Here is a 20917-nt window from a genome sequence, read left to right on the forward strand (position 1 = left end):
TGGTGGAGACTCTGTTATTACGTGGGGCATGTGCAGCTGGAGTAATATGGGACCCCTGATGTTTCTAGATATGATTCTGATAGGTGACACATACATAAACATCCTGTCTGGACACCTGCACCCATTCTTGTCCATTGGGCATTCCAACAGACTTGGGCAATTCCATCAGGACAATGCAACATCCCACACATCCATAATTGCTACAGAGTGGCTCCAGGAACACTCTTCTGAGTTAAAAGCTTCCGCTGGCCACCAAATTCCCCAGACGTGAACATTATTGAGTATATCTGGGATTACAATGAAATGAACACCCTTAGCTGCTTACAGGAGTTGACATACATCAACAGGGACAGATGAAAATGTGTGCCCCAACCGGGACTCGAACCCAGGATCTCCTGCTTACATGGCAGATGCTCTATCCATCTGAGCCACCGAGGGCACAGAGGATAGCATGACTGCAGGGATTTATCTCTGGCACGCCTCCTGCGAAACCCACATTCTCAACGTATTGTCCTGCACTACATTCGCAGTGCCCCCGCCCATTATACTCATTACTCATGGCGCGTTGCCAATTCCCATAAGAGTTTGGGCACTGTTTGTGCATTCACACAGAAGAAGAAGATGGTCAAGTGGCCGGTGAGCCTTAACTATATATATATACTAAGATGGTATCTGTTCTTTCAGACATGTCCGAAAGAACGGATACCATCTTAGTATATATAAAAACAAAGATTCTGTAACTTACCAAACGAAAGCGTTGGTACGTTGATAGAAACAATAACAAACACAAACACACACACAAATTTCAAGCTTTCGCAACCCACAGTTGCTTCATCAGGAAAGAGGGAAGGAGAGGGAAAGACGAAAGAATCCACATCCACATCCTTTCATCTTTCCCTCTCCTTCCCTCTTTCCTGATGAAGCAACCGTGGGTTGCGAAAGCTTGAAATTTGTGTGTGTGTTTGTGTTTGTTATTGTTTCTATCATTGTACCTTCGCTTTCGTTTGGTAAGTTACAGAATCTTTGTTTATAGATATATTTTTCCCACGTAGAATGTTGTTCAGAAGAGATCTCTACCTCCTTGTACTCTTACAGATTTATGGACAGCCCTGCAGGATTCATGGTGTCAGTTCCCTCCATCACTACTTCAGACATTAGTCAAATCCATACCATGTGATGTTACAATGCTTCTGCATGTTTGCAGGGGTACTACATGATATTAGGCAGCTGTACCTGTTTCTTTGGCTCTTCAGCGTATGTGGAAATAAAATAAATTCTGATCGATAAACAGGGCAATTGGTTCAGCAAGCACACAGCCATAGTATGTGTGTTTATAAAATCATCCCATATTTCCATGAACAGACAGTGTTAGGTGATTTGTATTACTGTTAAAAATTACTTAACTCAGTGGAAAGTGGGTAGTGATCTTAAGTGTCAACACGCCTACAAAACTGCATGAAATATTTTTTCAACAATTTTCACAGCATAACTTTTACAGCTGTGACTGTTGTATGCTATAAACCTGACACAAACTCATTGAAAACTGACACAGTAAATAACATAATGAAAAAATATTCTTATAATGTCATTTATTTTAGGGTTATCCAAAATTTTTGTCATTTAGCTGCCTGAAAAGTATTCACTGAGCTGCCCATACATCTTAATTAAAACTTCAAAGTTTTGCAATGTCTCTTCACTACTACTAAAAAACATAAAACACAAATTTCTCTTCATGGATGTTTCTCCAGTAACAAGTACAGATTATCCTTTGGGTCTACCATCCACGAACAGGTCTCCACTCCTCCTGCACGACATCATCTTTGTGAATATAATAAACAGGATGAAGAGCTGCTGCTGCACAGGCCTAAAATTTAAATAAATTCATAAATAAATTTACAAATGTAATTAACAAAATTTGCAGATGAACATCCATGAAAAGGATAACTTCAGTTACTTAAAATATTCATTCATTATTCCAAGTAATGTTAGTTTCAATTAACAACATAAAATACCAGTATTTTTTCAGATAACTCATTAACTTTTACACACAACAGAACATCAGGGTATTGTACAGTTAGGCAAGCAAATAATAAAAAAGTTCAGTGAGCCACCTTGATAAAAGCAATAGGCAGCTGATAAATATTTGAAATAGAAATGCTAAGAAGTCTGGTTGTGAATATTGGAAAACCAAGCAATGCAGAAGCAAAATATTCAGTTGTTCCCACACAATAAACAATTTGCACAATTAGGCATCAGGTTCACAGCAGTTACAAAAACCAACATGCAAAACAATTACCAATTAATTAAAATATTTAGAAAATACCCAGTAGATATAAGGAAAGAAGAATATTCATATGAACAGCACCTCAGTTAGAACATTGTGTTTGGGAATGGAATCCAACACAGAACTATCTAATTTAAAAAAGTGAAAAATTGACACAATGTTACTAAATTTGTGAGCAACATGTTAGACGGTAGAGAAATCTAACAAAATTGGCAATGAGGTTTGAATATCAAGCAATGACTTCCTAGTGATCTCAAGCAATAATTACATGGCTCATCTGCATAAGTGCCAAATCATGACTGCTGGTCTTGTCCTCTAGAAGTTCATGAAGCATTTTGCATCAGCTGTGCCGTGGTTGTTTTAAGTAGTAAGACATTTTGGACAAAAAGTTAAGCATTTTATGTCTTCTTATGTTTCTCTTCTTATTTACAGACTTATCAAAATGTTCCTGTGATATTCACAGGCATCAAGAGATCCTAAGCATATGAATGAAGAACAATGTCTATAATAATTGGCATATGAACTAAGCTCACTAATATTTCCACTGAACATGTGACATTTCTGGTCACATATATAGCTATACTCTTGAAACCACTTTGATATGGACAGCAGAGGACACACTCTGTTGTATCCATTAATAGGGTCTCCTCCCATTCCATTCATGTAAGGAGCATGGGAAGAATGACTAAATGCCTCTGAGTGTGCTGTAATTAAACTAATTTTGTCCGTGGGAGCAATAAGTATGATGCTGTATTATACACCTGAAATCTTCATTTAAAGATAGTCCTTGAAGCTTTGTAGGTAGACTTCCTTGGATAGATGACATCCATCTTCAAGTGTCAGCCAGTTCAATTCTTCCTGCATCTCTGTGACACTCTCCCATGGGTCAAACAAGCATATGACCGTCTGTGCTGCCCTTCTCTTCATAAATTTAATGTGCCCTCTTAGTCCTATGTGGTATGGGTCCCACACACTTGAGCAATATTCTACAGTGGATCCCACAAGTGATTTTTAAACAATCTCCTTTTGTAGACTCATTGCATTTCCCTAGTGCTTTACCAATAAACTGATGTCTTTTACCTGCTTTACTTATCACTAAGACTATGGGATCATTCCATTTCATGTCCCTACAAAATGCAACACACAGGAATTTGTATGAGTTTACCAAGTTCCGCTGTGACTTACTGATACTCTACATATAGGATAATACATTTCTTTGTTTTGTAAAGTTTGAAATTTTACATTTCTCAGCATTTAAAGCTAGTTGCCAATCTGTGCACTGCTTTGATATCATATCAAGATCTGATTGAATATTTGTACAGATTTTCTCAGGATGTACTTCATTGTAGATAACTGCATCATCTGCATAAAGTCTGAGGTTAATATTATCTGCCAGTTCATTAACATACGAGGTCTGCTCATAAAATTCTGGAACTTTGCCCACAACATTTTTCTACACTCACCTTTTACTCATTATACATGGTCTCCTTTGAAATACTCTCCTCCATAACTGATACACAGCTCCCATTGCTGTTTCCAATTCCGCAAGCAGTCTTGGTACTCCTTTTCCTGGGTTGCATGAAACATCATCTGCAAATTTTCTTTTATCTCATCTATCATTGCAAATCGTTGTCCTTTCAATAGTGTTTTCAACTTAGGAAATGAAAAAAACTCTGCAGGGGCCACATCTGGAGAGTACAGAAGATGAAGCAGCACAGTTCTTTCATTTTTTATTCAATAGTAACACATCGACAGGGATGAATGTGTGGATGCATTATAGTGATGCAAGAGCCATGAATTGTTTCAACACATTTCAGGCCATTCCCTTCTCACATTTTCTTGCAGGTGTCACAACACATCCCACTAGTACCATTGATTAACAGTTTGTCCATGTGGCACAAATTCATGATGACATTCCTGGCAGAAGCATTGTCACCAGACTTCGAAAGGCGTCCTGAATGAGGGTCACCTTTAACTTCTGTCTTCCATTTTCAAACAATGTGAACCACTCATAACACCAAGTATGGCTTAAGCACTCATCACTGTAGGCTTTCTGCATCATTTCGTGTGTCTCTGTAAAGGTTTTCCTGAGTTCCACACAAAATTTAATTCAGACACATTTCTCCTCTAACTCTGCCAACTTGAAATTCACCAACTGTGTGACACGATGGTCTACTCAGTACAACAACCATAACTAACAGACATATATCAATGAAACTTCTGGCAGCTACAAATTAAAAACAGGCATATGCAGGGATGCCAAATACATTTCGCTCTCATTCTGTATGAACAGCAAGGGACCCAACACACTCCGTCCAAAGTTACATCTTAATCTGTCAGTGACTCTCCAACCATGTTAACATGCTGCATCCTCAACACCAAAAAATCCTCAGTCCAGTCACAAATTTCACTTTATACTCCATACGATCATACTTTTGAGAATAAGCATAGGTGTGGTACCAAGTCAAATACTTTAAAGAAAACAAGAAATACTGCAACTACATGGCCGCTTTGATACATGGCTTTCAGTATGTCATTAAGAGCAAAATGTGAGTTGGGTTTCACATGATTGATGTTTTCAAAGTCCATGCTGGGGCAAAGAGGTATCATTGTGTTCAAGGTCCCTTATTATGTTTGAGCTAGGAATATGTTCTAAGATTCTACAACAAACTGATGTCAAGGATATAGGGTGGTAGGTTTGTGGATCACTTCAGCTAATCTTGTAGTAGACTGATATGATCTGTACTTTCTTCCAACTACTAGGCATGGTTTTCTGTTTGAGGGATCTATAATAGATTATAGTGAACAGAGTGGCTAACTCAGCAGAAAATCTGATATAAAATATCATAGCAAAAATTTGTTAACACTTTTGAAACTTCCTGACAAATTAAAACTGTGTGCAATACTGGGACTTGAACCTGGAATGTTTGTCTTCCACAGGTAAGTGCTCTACTGGTTGATCTATCTCATCACAACTCACAACCTACCCTCACAGCTTCAGTTCTGGCAGTACCTCATCTTCCAAACTCCACAGAAGTTCTCCAGCATATTTTGGTGGATTAACACTCCTTTCTTCCATGAATCATGAAAAACTGATTGCAGATCAAATTGAGGTAAAAGGTGCTTCTCTTCATGGAAATTTAGATTAAGAATTTTATATAAGGATATCAGCAGGATTTCATGTAGAACCAGATATTGTAGGTAAGCTAAACAAAGCAGGCCTCAAGTTCACTAAATTTAATGTTTGTTAAAGGTCTATGTTTTGTTCAGAGCAATTCTGATTGGTGCCTGTATGTGTACAGGAACTTGAACACTAAGGTTTACTCTTTTATATGTTGTGTTGCAGACAGGCACAAAGGCTGTTACACATTTAGTTTTTGGCCAAAGCATTTTTCAGAACAGAAACACACACACATTCATGCATGAAAGCAAGCACACCTCCAACATACAAGACCCCCATCTGCAGCAACTCAAACCAGAGCTGCCAGAGATGGTGGTCAAGTGTGCATGAGGTGTGCTTGCCTATGTGAAAGAAAGTGTGTGTGATTCCTTCTCCTATGAAGGCATTGGCCAGAAGATAAATGTGTAATAGTCTTTTTGTTGTGCCTGTCAGCAACTCAACATGTCTTCTTTAAGGTGAGTAGCAATCGATCTCTTTCTTTATATAGTTGATATTACAGCCTGTAGTTCCGATTGCTTCATTAAGGTTTACTTTTTGTTATGTAGATGATACTATCACTTTAGAAAATGATAAGATGAAAATTAAAGAATTCAAATTAGCTTTAAGATGTAAACTTGAAATGAAAGATTTGGGACATTTGAGATTTTTATTGGGAATTAAGATAGGATGAGAGGGAGGATGAGGATGTAATAATTTTGGATCAGAAAATTTATTTGGAAAATTTGTTGAGGATGTACGAAATGAATGATGGGGAGCCAATTAACACGCCCATGGTATTGAATTACAGAGAAGTGGAGAATGACAAGAGGCTGCAGGAGAAAGTGCCTTACAGAAAATTAATAAGATGTTTTCATTATGTAACTCAAACAATTCACCATTGTTTAATCTATGTCATTAATTATTTCAGTCATTAACAAAGTGATCCAAAGAAACCATGTTGGAAAGGTTTAAAGAAGATACTGCATTACATAAAATGAACAGTAGGTTATTGGATACATTATAAAAATCAGGAAAACTATGAAGCTGTAGTAGCTTATGCTGATCCTGATTGGGGCAATAGCTCAGACATAAGATCAACATAAGGGTATGTTATCAAGCATTTTAGCATAACTGAGTGTTGGGGAACATAAACTGAATATTGTTGCATTTTCTTCTACAGAAGCAGAATTTGTATCACTTGCAACTTGTGTTTAGAATATTTGCAGTTTGAAAGGCTGTCCCATGACTACAATCTATCCTTTTCATAATATTGTCATTATTCCATCCTGGATTTTAGCATTGTTTAATTCAGAAATTTATAAGTTATACAACATTTGACCTCCAGTTTAGGAAATGGAGATGAATGAATGAATGAAAGGCTTTAAATGAATGAAATACACACTATACTCATAAAACATTTAAGAAATAATGCAGCTGGTGTGTCACTCCTATTTGACTCCCAGAAAAATGATTTCTACTCTGTGAGATTATGGTAGCTTCTTGCTAACTATCATTTTCTTTCTGATTCATTTTCCTGGACCTGGACCTTTCCACATAATTTCTCAGAATGCAAGTATAGCAAGATGAATAGAAGTTTTAAAAATGGAACCTCCTCTTTCAAATGCAGAAGAGGATCTGTCATTAATCTGTCATTGTGAGATCTTCATCAGTTTATAATCAGACATAATTAAAGTCAACACACAAGAGCATAGTGGGGATTGGCTCACCCACATATTTTGTTTTGTAACACTTCTTTCACTCACCCTTCTTTTGTGACAACTCACAACAACCATAATGAAATTAGCCCACAAAATGATTGCACCAACTTAGCACAAAAAAAATTTTCCAGTTTCTATTCTACAACTGCAATTTTTCATGGTATTCATAAAAGTACACTATGTGGATACTATTGGCAAGTGTCATGAAAATGCATGTAAAGCATATGATACACTCCTGGAAATGGAAAAAAGAACACATTTACACCGGTGTGTCAGACCCACCATACTTGCTCCGGACACTGCGAGAGGGCTGTACAAGCAATGATCACACGCACGGCACAGCGGACACACCAGGAACCGCGGTGTTGGCCGTCGAATGGCGCTAGCTGCGCAGCATTTGTGCACCGCCGCCGTCAGTGTCAGTCAGTTTGCCGTGGCATACGGAGCTCCATCGCAGTCTTCAACACTGGTAGCATGCCGTGACAGCGTGGACGTGAACTGTATGTGCAGTTGACGGACTTTGAGCGAGGGCGTATAGTGGGCATGCGGGAGGCCGGGTGGACGTACCGCCGAATTGCTCAACACGTGGGGCGTGAGGTCTCCACAGTACATCGATGTTGTCGCCAGTGGTCGGCGGAAGGTGCACGTGCCCGTCGACCTGGGACTGGACCGCAGCGACGCACGGATGCACGCCAAGACCGTAGGATCCTACGCAGTGCCGTAGGGGACCGCACCGCCACTTCCCAGCAAATTAGGGACACTGTTGCTCCTGGGGTATCGGCGAGGACCATTCGCAACCGTCTCCATGAAGCTGGGCTACGGTCCCGCACACCGTTAGGCCGTCTTCCGCTCACGCCCCAACATCGTGCAGCCCGCCTCCAGTGGTGTCGCGACAGGCGTGAATGGAGGGACGAATGGAGACATGTCGTATTCAGCGATGAGAGTCGCTTCTGCCTTGGTGCCAATGATGGTCGTATGCATGTTTGGCGCCGTACAGGTGAGCGCCACAATCAGGACTGCATACGACCGAGGCACACAGGGCCAACACCCGGCATCATGGTGTGGGGAGCGATCTCCTACACTGGCCGTACACCACTGGTGATCGTCGAGGGGACACTGAACAGTGCACGGTACATCCAAACCGTCATCGAACCCATCGTTCTACCATTCCTAGACCGGCAAGGGAACTTGCTGTTCCAACAGGACAATGCACGTCCGCATGTATCCCGTGCCACCCAACGTGCTCTAGAAGGTGTAAGTCAACTACCCTGGCCAGCAAGATCTCTGGATCTGTCCCCCATTGAGCATGTTTGGGACTGGATGAAGCGTCGTCTCACGCGGTCTGCACGTCCAGCACGAACGCTGGTCCAACTGAGGCACCAGGTGGAAATGGCATGGCAAGCTGTTCCACAGGACTACATCCAGCATCTCTACGATCGTCTCCATTGGAGAATAGCAGCCTGCATTGCTGCGAAAGGTGGATATACACTGTACTAGTGCCGACATTGTGCATGCTCTGTTGCCTGTGTCTATGTGCCTGTGGTTCTGTCAGTGTGATCATGTGATGTATCTGACCCCAGGAATGTGTCAATAAAGTTTCCCCTTCCTGGGACAATGAATTCACGGTGTTCTTATTTCAATTTCCAGGAGTGTATTTTATTACTGTGGGAGAGGATATTAAGTGAATGTATAACCACTAGATATGTTACTATGCCAGAAGCCTACAAGAAGCATCAGTGCAAATGTATTAGCATGTCAAAGTTCCAGGACAATCATCTGGCCTATGCAAGAGAAGGGCAGTGGATGAAGATCAGGTGACATCAGCACCCATAGTACCCATGCAACAGCACCACCATGACAACATTCAAAGTCAGTGGTAAGTTTCAAGGAGAACAGCATCTGTCTACAAAAGGTTTATAATGCTCTGAAGAACTGGCACCAGCTGTGAACATGAGTTTTAGCGAGAAATGAGCAATAAAACAAAACAAATAGTACCATATTAATTTACAGTCATCTGTGCTCTTCTGATTTCTGATAGTTTCAAATAGCTTCATCGAATAAAATATTTCGTGTAGAGCATAAATTCATATGATTTCTTGCATAGGAACAGTCTATGCTGTTAAATATTTACGTACACCCCTTTACTCCTGAAATAACATGAATATCAGATGCGCTAGGACTTGAAGTGTCAAAAAGTACTGGAATCTTGCATAAACAATGAAAACAATTATCTGTTCTAAACGTCACTATACTTTTGTGACATCTGATTAATGCTATGTTATTTCTGTTTCAACACCACATACTGTTGGTCAATCAAAAGAACTGGAATTAAAAAAAGTTCACAGAGAAATTGTGAATGCCATATGATAATTTATGAATCTTCATCATACTTTATAACACTATTTCCTTGTGTCTTGATGTAAACTCTGACATAACTAAAAAAAATTGTGTTTTAAGTTGGTTATGATCTCTTATGATTTGTTCACAGATCAGTAATATTTTCTATGTGCACTTCACAGAGACTATCAGGAAACATGATCAAGAAAAAGTATGATATGAGTTTAATGTCCAATAACCACTGAGTGTATGAGACAGAAAACTACATAAGGTGTGAAGATGTGATCAGAAATTAGTTATGGGCTCAGTGAAGTAATGCTCCTGGCATTTATGTAAGTAAATACAGCTAAGATGTACTGGTAGTTGTTCCATGTAATAGACAACTGTGTGGTATTCTGCAGTGAACTGAGACGACTTGTTCAGAACCACTGTTCTTACAGGATCCTCAGAAAATAAAAACAAAAAATAAAGGTAAAATTCCAAATCATGGTCAGTTTTGCAAATCTTTGCCTTCTATATGTTGTAAGATATTTAAAGAAGCAACTTAACTGCAGTATCTTTCACAGTTACTCTATTATCAGTGAAACAATGTATCATATCCACATACTTACTTGATAAGGGTACAAGAAAAGCACAGTTCCTATTGGATATCTATTGACATCAAGAGCATCATCAACAGCTTCAACTTTGCCAACTTCCTGAGTCATTTCAATTAGCCTGAAACAGTAATAACAGAAGTCTGATTAGAAGGAAGGAACAAAAGAGGAAAAATAACTTTTGAAGAACAAAAGAAGAATGGATTCTAGAAAAAAAAAGAATAAAATATTCAACTGTTTTACACATAGTCTCTCCATCACAACAAAATACTCCTCAAAAATGCTTCGGTAAAAAAAAAATCACTAATTCAGTTAGAATACCACTGGAGAATGGGATGAAGTATTTCATAAATTATTATAAATGAAAGATTCAAGAACCTGAATGGAAACACCAGTCTGTATATAGTTATTTTTAAACTGTAGTTTACAAAGAGGGAGAAAATGAAGTTGTGAAAAGCTGCGGTGCCTGTTGACAATCTGGCATCACATTTTATATTACTTCAATTAACTCTTTATTTTTCCATTAAGGCTTTATGATATAATATTTAAGAAATTGTACATTTTAGTATCTCCATCTGCCATGCACACTTACTCATGCACCATGTTCTAGCACACTTGAAATGCTGTACTTAAGTGACATCGAAACTTCCTGGTAAATTAAAATTGTGTGCTGGACCGAGACTCGAACTCGGGACCTTTGCCTTTTGTAGGCAAGTGCTCTACCAACTGAGCTACCCAAGCACAACTCACAATCCATTCTCACAGCTTTAATTCTGCCAGCATCTCGTCTCCTACCTTCCAAACTTCACAGAAGTCTGGTTCACAGGACATCTTCTGTGATGTTTGGAAGGTAGAGGATGAGATGCTGGCAGAATTAAAGCTGTGAGAACGGATCGTGAGTCGTGCTTGGGTAGCTCATTTGGTAGAGCACTTGCCTGCGAAAGGCAAAGGTCCTGAGTTCGAGTCTTGGTCTGGCACACAGTTTTAATCTACCAGGAAGTTTCATATCAGTGCACACTCCACTGCAGGGTGAAAATCTCATTCTGGAAACATCCCTCAGGCTGTGGCTAAGCCGTGTCTCTGCTATATCCTTTCTTCCAGGAGTGTAAGTTCTGATAGGTTCGCAGAAGAGCTTCTGTGAAGTTTGGAAGGTTGGAGATGAGATGCTGGCAGAATTAAAGCTGTGAGAATGGATTGTGAGTTGTGCTTGGGTAGCTGAGTTGGTAAAGCACTTGCCCGTGAAAGGCAAAGGTCTCGAGTTCGAGTCTTGGTCCGGCACATAGTTTTAATCTGCCAGGAAGTTTTATATCAGTGCACACTCTGCTGCAGGGTGCAAATCTCATTCTTAAGTGACATTGCTAGGAGGAAACCAGGGAAATGCCAACACAGAAGACATCATCATCTACTCAGCTGAGTAGCATTGTACTCAGTGGGAGACAGTGCAGCAGCATACCGACTGATGCCAGAAGTAGGGTGCAGAGGCAACAAGTTCTTGTCAACAATCTACTTTGGTTCAAACAAATAGCTTTTTTTATTGAATTTTGGTGTTATTTTTTATTTATGATTAAACTGAGGTAAACATTTCAAAACTTTTTTACAGTAATAATTATCAATTAGGTACATATTATGTTTTCTAGTGCATCCTTTAGTATAGTTTTTGCAACTTTTTGAGCCTTAGCAAAGCCATTAAAAATTGGTCTCCACCATGATGTTTGAGTGGTATAATATTGACAGACTATTATGGGGTAATGTTGACAGAGTGTCATGCTCCATGTGTCACAAAAAAGTTGTTTACACTTATATCTAATTTCTGATGATGAGGAAAAGAAAAAGAAAAGCAGAGAGGGCTAAATGGACTGAAGAAAACCTCAAAAAGGCATTACATTTAGTGAAGTCTGGGCAGAACATTGTATCAAAGGAGCTCAACATACTAAAAATTACATTTTATGATTGAATAAAATTAAATTAAAACAAGTAACCTTCCTTGAGGAGAATATTTCTTATCAATCCTGAACAAGAGCAATAATTAGTCAACAAGAAAATTACGTTTGCACAATTATTCTACGGCATTTCTCTGATTGATTAGTGGTGAATTGTTTCGGACTTTAATCACAATTTCAAGAAAATTGCCCAAATGGCTGGAAGCAGAGACTTTAGTTTCATAAAGATAAATCCTAACATTAGCTCAAGAAAACCATCAGCAAGAAGTATCAAGTGTTCTAGGTTTCAATAAAGCTAAAGCTGACTTTTTTTTCCAACTTGAATGTCATTTTTGTAAAACATGCTGTGTATATATTTTGACACATTTTATGATAATAAAATGTGTTACTTTCTTAGAACAAGAATTTTAGTCCAACTGTATGTCATGCTGTTGGTATTACTTTATAAGTCTATCGGTATCATCCAGGTACCCATGGCAATACTGACGCGTTGTGGACTTGAAAAAATGTTTATATAACTCTGAAGGTATTCAACGTGTTTCAGTTTTTCTGATACAGCTATATGTCTAACATTCCTGGGTCACATGGGGCTACCATGAACTTTTCAATGGAAGTGGTAGAGTCTAAATAAAACAAAAAATCTCTAAAGCTGTCAGTATCCCCTGCTCTCCCCTATCACCAGCAGCTTTTATCATTAAATAAATATTGGCACAGACCTAGCAAGATAGACTGCATGGCATCATATGAAGATAGTCATATTGCACCACTAGATAACCTTTATGTCAATTCTGATTACATTTTTGTTTTCTTGTTTTTGTTGGTTCTGGCAAATAACTTTGGCTTCTCTCACACTATCTGACTGGTTTCCCCATTCATGACATGAATATTACTGATGAGCCTGCCATTTGTGTTAGTAATTTGTTACCTCATTGCCACATTTCTCTGAATGAGCATCATAAGCTTAGTTAATTATCATCATATCAAATAGTACAAAAATGACAAAGGAGCTTTGGAAACAGCTTGCACACCAATAAGAGTAGCAAAAGCAATTGCTCCACTTACTGGTTTTGGCTGTGTATCTCTCCCCCCCCCCCCTCCCCCCCCCCCCCCCCCCCCCCCCCCAGAATGTAACTTTGTGTATTGACCTGCATTGTTCCCTTCTCCTCTGCTAGCCAATTGGTATCATCGACTCTAATTGCCAAACTGCTTATACTATTGCCTTCCAGTGACAAGCTTTATGAACTAGTGTAAAAAATTGCACACTCCATTTCTATGAAAGATTCATTCTGGAAAATAGTACACCTTCTTCTTTCCATAGATAAGTTGGCCTGCAGGCCTCTCAATATCTATGTATTATGAATAGTTCTTTTTTCTGCAATTAGACTCAATAGCTTAAAATTTTTTGACATTTAGAAAAAGAAACCTCTTATTTAGAAACATCTCTTCTTTAGAACCAGACTGCCTCAGGTTGTACATGAAATATATATCTGCATAGACATTGTTTGACAATACATTCATAATAATCCTATTACCATACCCTGAAAATGAAGTATTTCATATTCAACGTGGTACCTTCTTACAGATTAGCATGCACGATGCTCATGTAAAATGGCAGATATGACGAGCTCCCTCAACATCAAGCAGCACTATTGGTCACACTTAAATATTATTCCTGAACTATGAGATAGAGAAGTAATACCTGAAATTTCTGTTTTTCTAAAGTTATGACACTCTTCTCCTACTTTCATAACAGAAACTTGCAATGCTTTGGTTACTACTTGTTTTAGCAATGCAAAGACTGTTTAACAATAAAATCAGTGCAAATATAAACCAAGGAAAATTCAGAATGGAATAATGACAGTAGTATGAAAAGGATAGTTTGCTACCCAACATATAGTGAAGATGCTGAGTCACAGACAGTCACAACAAAAAGACTGCTAAACAAGTAAGTTTTCAGCTGAAAGGCCATTTTCTGAATTAGATAAAACACACACACATTCATGTAAACACAACTCGCACACACATAGCCACTGTCTCTGGCTACTGAGGCCAGACTGCGAACAACAGCACATGATGAGAGCAGCAGTCTGGGTGGAGGGCATAAAGAAAAGGCTGGGTTGGGGAGGGATAGCAGTGTAGGGGTGGGGGACAGTAGAGTGCTGCTTGTGGGAGAATACAGGGATGAGATGGAGAGAGGGTAGGACAGCTAGGTGCAGGCAGGAGGTTACATGACGGAGGGGGGCAGAAAAGGAGAGAAGTAAGAAAATGTGGATGTGTTGGCAGAATAGAAGTCTGTGTATTGCAGGAGTGGGAACAGGGAAGTGGATAGGTAGGTGAAGGACAGTTACCAGTGAAAGCTGAGGGCAGAAGAGTTACAGGAATGTTGGATATACTGCAGGGAGAGTTCCCATGTGCACAGTTCAGAAAAAATGGTGTTGGTAGGAGGGATCCATATGGCAAAAGCTGTGAAGCAGTCATTAAAATAAAGAACATTGTGTTGAGCAGCCTGTTCAGCAGCTGCGTGGGCCAGCTGTTTCTTGGCAACAATTAGTCAGTGGTCATTCATGCAGACAGACAGACAACTTGCCAGCTGTCATGCCCACTTAGAACACAGAGCAGTTGTAGCAGATTAGTCTGTAGATCACAGACTGCTTTCACAGGTAACCATGCCTTCGATGGACTTGGGGATGTTGTGACTGGACTGGAAGGAAGTATGGGACAGATCTTGCATCTAGGTCTATTACAGGGATATGAGCCATGAGGCAACGGGTTGGGAGGAGGGGTTTTGTAGGGATGGATGAAGATATTGTGTAGGTTTGGTGGGTAGTGGAATACCACTGTGGGAGGGGGGGAAGGATAGTGGACAGCACATTCCTCATTTCAGGGCATGATGAGAGGTAGTGGAAACCCCAGTGGAGAGATTTGGTTGCTCCTGGGAATGCTCCTTTCGGCCCAGACAGTGGGGCATTGGAAGGTTGTGAGCGACTGCAGAGATGTTTCTGTAAAACATTGGGAGGGTAATTACAGTCTGTGAAGGCCTCAGTGAGACACCTGGTATATTTCAAGAGGGACTGCTCATCACTGTAAATGTGATGGCCACAGGTGGCTAGGCTGTATAGAAGGAACGTCTTGGTATGGAATGGGTAGCAGTTGTTGAAGTGGAGGTATTGTTGGTGGTTGGTAGGTTTGATATGGATGAAAGTACTGATGTAGCCACTTTTGAGGTGAAGGTCAACATCGAGGAAGGTGGTTTGCTGGGTTGAGGAGATCCAGGTGAAGAAAATGGGAGAGAAAGTGTTGAGGTTCTGGAGGAATGTGGGTAGGCTGACCTCACCCTCGATCCAGATCATGAAGATGTCATCATCTGTCAATGTGAAGCAGGTGAGGGATTCTGGGTAGCTAGGAAGGATTCCTCTAGATGGACCATGGATAGGTTAACATGAGATGGTCCCATGCAGGTGCTCATTGTCGTACCCAATATTTGTTTCTAGGTGATGCCTTTAAAGGAGAAGTAATTGTGGGTAAGGATATAATTTGTCATGATAACCAGAAAGGAGGTTGTAGGTTTGGAATCCATCAGGCATTGGGGAAGGTAGCGTTCACTCACACCTCCCAACATCCCATCATCTGGCCTCAGTGGAGGATTCCTCTCATGTTTCAGTGCTACCCAGGACTGGAGCAACTGAATCATATTCTCTAACAGGGTTTAGACTACCTCTCACCATACCCTGAAATGAGGAATATCCTACCCACTATCCTTCCCACACCTCCCACAGTGGTGTTCCACCACCTACCAAACCAACAAAATATCCTCATCTAACGCTACACAACCCCTCTTACCAACCCCTTACCTCATGAATCATATCCCTGTAATAGACCTAGGTGCAAGACCTATCCAATATTTTCTCCCACCACTACCTCCAGTTTAGTCAAGAACGTACCCTAGACCATCAAAGGCAGGGTTGCCTGTGAAACCAGTCATGTGATCTACAAGCTAAGCTGCAGCCACTGTGCTGTGTTCTTTGTGGGCATGACAACGATAAGCTATCTGTCTGCATGAATGGCCACTGAGAAATTGTGGCCAAAAAATGGCTGGACCACCCAATTGCTGAGCATGCTTCCCAATGCCATGTTCTTCATTTCAATGACTGTGTCACAGCCAACACCAGCTTTTCTGAACTGCACCTGTGGTGATTCTCCCTGCAATATATTCTACATTCCTGTAACTCTCCTGGCTTCAACCTTCATTAGTCATTGTCCTTCATGAACATATTCCCTTACCTGTCCCTACTCCAGCACTATACAGCCTTCTGTTCCACCAGTTTACACCAACAGTCTTTATGCTTCTCTCCTTTTATGCTCCCCCCCCCCCCCCCCCCCCCCCGCCCCCGCCCTCCATCTAACCTCCTGGTTACACCTAAATCCCCCACCCCTACCCTGTTTTCCTTCCCCTCTATGCCCCAGGCTCCTCCTTATCTCCTCCATCCAGACTGTTTCTTCCATCGTGCAGTATTGCTCACAGTGTGGCCTCAGAAGCTGGTAAATATAAACCACTTAATTTTATACTTTTACAACTAATAGTCTTTGGGATATGGAAAGGCATCACTGTAACAGTATTGGTTTAAATGTGAACTGGAACAAAACTTGTCAATTATGTTTGATGTTAGATATATGTCTTTTCACTTTCCACATCTGCTACAGTGTTATCCTGTACATAGTTCATCATTAGAGCAAATGCTAGCAGGATATATCCAAAACCCAGATGCATAAAAAATAAAGAATAACATACTTGAGATGTGGATGATATTCAAAGACAGCATATCCAGAAACAATTTTATTAGCATTTAGTCCTTGCTTGGTTAAAGCAGTGAAGCCACAGTCAATAAGCATCTGCTTGCGGTGAGGGTAATGGCCAATAACACGAGTCATAATTCGGCATGCCACATCATCCAGTGAACAGCAACCCAGAGAAGCCTGTTGTAGATCTGAAAAATGGAGTGAATTTTTTGTATTATACTTGGACTGCATAACAATAAGAAGGATAAAATATGAACTGTTGATTCATCTAATTATCATAACAAAAGAGAGGAAATAAGAAGAAGACCTGCTGCTATTTTCAGAAGAAGCCCTGCATTTGCAATCAGATCAGAAGTATATTAAGATTCAAATGTAAAGCACACATGATTTAAAGTGTACTGTAAAAGCACTATATTCTATAGAATTCACTGATTGATAATTAACTCGGTGAGGATGTGGTGCAAAAAGGGTACATCAAGGATGTGGAGGGTGGTATTGATCCTGTTTTTCATTTATATTTTTTAAGTATTTGTTGGCACTTTTTAACAAAAGATGAGAATTAAATTTATTAATTATTTACTAGTTAAATGATTTTCATAGAAATAAACACAATGAAGCATACAAATGCTTTATTACTTATTTTTGCATTAAGTCTACAAAATAATCATTTTAACAACTTGTAAGTCCACATATTTTTTAAAATCTACAAAACCATGCATTCTCATCAGTAACTCAAATTTTTTGCTGAGTATTTATGAGATAAATGTTCTTCAAACACAAAATGAACAATAAACTTTTGACATAAGCTATTAATCATCTCTTGCCACAGCACATTGTTGGCAGAATGGAAAAATGTCTTCTTGCAAATGTACTTATGACAACCTTACAAACATTAGATGTCTTATGATTTCTAGCATAGGGTCACTCTCGACATCATTTTCGTACACGTTGGACTCCAGCAGTTGATTCTTGTGAAGATTCTGCACTAATTTTTCTGATTCTCTTATGCAAAGTGCTTGTCAGTTGAGGTATTTCTTGTCGGACACTCAAGTGTTCACTGACTCCTATCGATTCATCAATTTCAGCATTTTGGTGAAGACTATACATGAGCAAAACAACTTTGTTTTTCTTTGGTGTATGAGAAACAAGTGTAATATCCTTTTGGAAATCAAACTTAGATGAGTAGATTTCTCTACCATGAGTTTTGAAAAATTCAGGAGACATTTGCCTCTTGTTCTTATGCACTGTTGCCACAGAAGTTAGCTTGTGTTCTTTCACCAGATGTGACTCTATTTCATAGCTGGTGAACCAATGATCAACTGCCACATTACGACTTGTTTTTAAAATGGGTTGCACCAGCCGATTCACAACATCACAACATCAACTGGCTTATAACTCAGTGGAAACAGTCCCTCAGGCTGCTTTCCAGCACATATTTTGTGGTTGAAGATAAAGAAATTCTTTTCATCAACAAAGCAAATGTTTTTATGCCATATTCAGCTGGATCTGATGGAATTTGTTGTCTAAATTTGCATCTGCCTCTGCATGTAGCATGTAGCATTTCATCTATGGTTGTATATTCTCCTAGTACATTGGATTTCTTACAATTTTCAATGAATATTTCAAATATCTAAGTATTGATGCTAAGTTGTCCAGCTGTTTTCCATCTTCATATGTGGATTTATTGTCACAATGAGGACAGTTTTGAATAAAATGAAAACATTGCCATGTCATTGTCAGCTGAAATATTTCAACATCTGTTCCATCTGAAGCCCAAAGGTCAACAGTGTTCTGTCGCCCAGACTGGTAAAAATCCAGCAACGTACAACAAGCCTATATAAGCCTTCTGCTCATTCATGGTCATTTCCTTCATAAAATAGTGATTTGCAACTACTTCACAAGCTGCTATCCTTTCTCCAGTTTGCATATTTGTGTATTTCAAGATAATACTAAGCATATTTTCACTGCAAAACAGACTCCAGCATTCAAGCTCTCTCTTTGCTGATCTTGCCACTAAAGTCATGTGGGGTACTTGCCTAGTGATATTTTCAGAACATGTGTAAACTTGTTGTTGAGGTGGATTTTTGCACAACTTTGCTCCATCTGTACCAAAATAAAATGAACTGCATACCTGATTTTCTGATCACTTGACTAATGCTGGTAACACAGCATTGTGGCCAGTATTTTGTGGCTCATTTAGTCATATACTGTTGTCTTTGTCACTGCCTTCACATGCATCTTGCTCAGTATCACTAGTGTCACTGCACTCACTTACACAATATTCATTTTCACTGCCATCTTTTGCAAAGTTGTTTTCACTGTCTGATAATTCTGCCCGCCAGTGACGTAAATGCTCAGCCTCTTTCTCTTCATTGTCCATTTCGACTAAAAACACCAAAACACATGAAACATTCATGAAAAAAATTGAAAAATGGGACAGAAATACTACTTTGTGGCCGTGAAAGGGTCAAAAATACCCTCTTACCATTTGCACTCATTTATCTCCTTTCGCGGACGGCAGGCGACTGAGTTCATGCACATGTTACGGAGGGGAGTTCAGTAGTTACAGCAAAGAACTGCTGACAAAACAAAATGAGCAGGGTCAAATTGATCCTGCTGTATCCTCTCCGGGTTAATAAGGTGATGCTATTGCCAAACTGAGAATGCTTAGTGGATTAATTAAACAGAGATCCTGGCTTGATATGTTCATTAATATGATTCGTATGCTTTCCATATAAAATCAGTATAGCCAAGTAATAGGTTTTTAAATAATTTTATTACTTAATATGAATACAGTAATTGCATGAAATGTCAAAATTATTTTACAATATGTATTTTTTCAGTTCTTATTGCTCAAAGAGTAGCTTATATCAGACAGATTATAATGATGTAAATATTCTGTAGAGAAATATTTTTCTTGAGGAAATATTGAACATTTAAGATTCAGTAAAACTACACACACTCAAAAGTTGAAGGCCATTAATAAGCATCCACTTCACAAATGTCATACTTCATTTGATAGCACTATTTTTCTTTTGTATAAAAAGCACTTTATCTTCACTTCAAATTCTGTAGTCTATGAAATATTGCTGTTAAGAAATTTTGTTGTCATAAGAAACACAGATGACACAACACAGCCTATTACACATCTCACATCACATAACTGGCTTAGGTAACTAAGAAACAGTTATAATTAGCAATGAACTGGTTTCTCTGATACACACTTTTCTGTAATCAAAATATAACACAGGTACTAATATCTTCAAAGTAACTAAATACAACACTTAGGCTTTCACATCAATTCCACATTAAACTGGAAGGGACATATTAGCCATATCTGTAAGATAATAGCTTGATTGTACTATCTTATGGTACTAGAGGGAGCTGTAGAGGGCAAAAACTGTAGAGGAAGACAGAGATTGGAATACGTCAGGCAAATAATTGAGGACGTAGGTTGCAAGTGCTACTCTGAGATGAAGAGGTTAGCACAGGAAAGGAATTCATGGCGGGCTGCATCAAACCAGTCAGTAGACTGATGACCAAAAAAAAAAAACTATCTTATGTGGAAACTAACACATGCATCCACTAATAAGTGTCTGAGGGCAGGATACTTAGTCTTTCCAGTTACGCATATCCTATGGTGCACAGATCTACATACATGTGTACTCTGCAAACCACTGTGAAGTGCATGGCAAGGGTATGTACCATTGTACCAGTTATTAGGACTTTCTCCCACTTCATTCATGTTTGGATCATAGGAAGAATGATTTCTTAAATACCTCTGTGCATGCCATCACTTGTCTAATCTTGTCTTTGCAATCCCTGTGGGAGGAATATGTAGGGGGTTGTAATATACTCCTGCATCCATTACTTAAAGTTGGTTCTAAAAACTTCCAAAGTAGGTTTTCATGGAGTAGTTTGCATCTATCTTCAGGTGTCTTGCACTTCAGTTCTTGCAGCATCTCTGTGACACTTTCCCATTGGTTTAAAAATCTTAAGACAATTTGAGCTGCTCTTCTTTGTATCCATTAAATATCACCCATTTGTCACCCAAATGTCACCCATTTGGAATGGGTCCCACTGAC

At 39.3% G+C, this 20917-nt stretch overlaps 1 protein-coding gene and 1 non-coding gene across 2 annotated transcripts in view; both read right to left on the reverse strand.

The window, feature by feature from the left end:
- Positions 1 to 364: 364 nt before the first annotated feature.
- On the reverse strand, positions 365 to 439 carry Trnat-ugu (transfer RNA threonine (anticodon UGU)). Its single transcript has one exon. It is a non-coding gene; the product is annotated as a tRNA-Thr (tRNA).
- A 1154-nt stretch (positions 440 to 1593) lies between these two features.
- The window catches only part of LOC126474159 (D-threo-3-hydroxyaspartate dehydratase-like), a 104243-nt gene continuing 84919 nt past the window's right edge, over positions 1594 to 20917 (reverse strand). The window contains exons 5-7 of the mRNA XM_050101615.1: positions 16825 to 17020; positions 10111 to 10216; positions 1594 to 1864 (exon numbers count right to left, since the gene is read on the reverse strand). Of these exons, the coding sequence (XP_049957572.1) occupies positions 1775 to 1864; positions 10111 to 10216; positions 16825 to 17020 (392 nt within the window). The 3' untranslated portion in view covers positions 1594 to 1774. The remainder of the gene's footprint in view (positions 1865 to 10110; positions 10217 to 16824; positions 17021 to 20917) is intronic.

Source organism: Schistocerca serialis, chromosome 4, assembly GCF_023864345.2.
Source record: "Schistocerca serialis cubense isolate TAMUIC-IGC-003099 chromosome 4, iqSchSeri2.2, whole genome shotgun sequence".
In the NCBI taxonomy this organism is placed as follows: Eukaryota; Metazoa; Arthropoda; class Insecta; order Orthoptera; family Acrididae; genus Schistocerca; species Schistocerca serialis.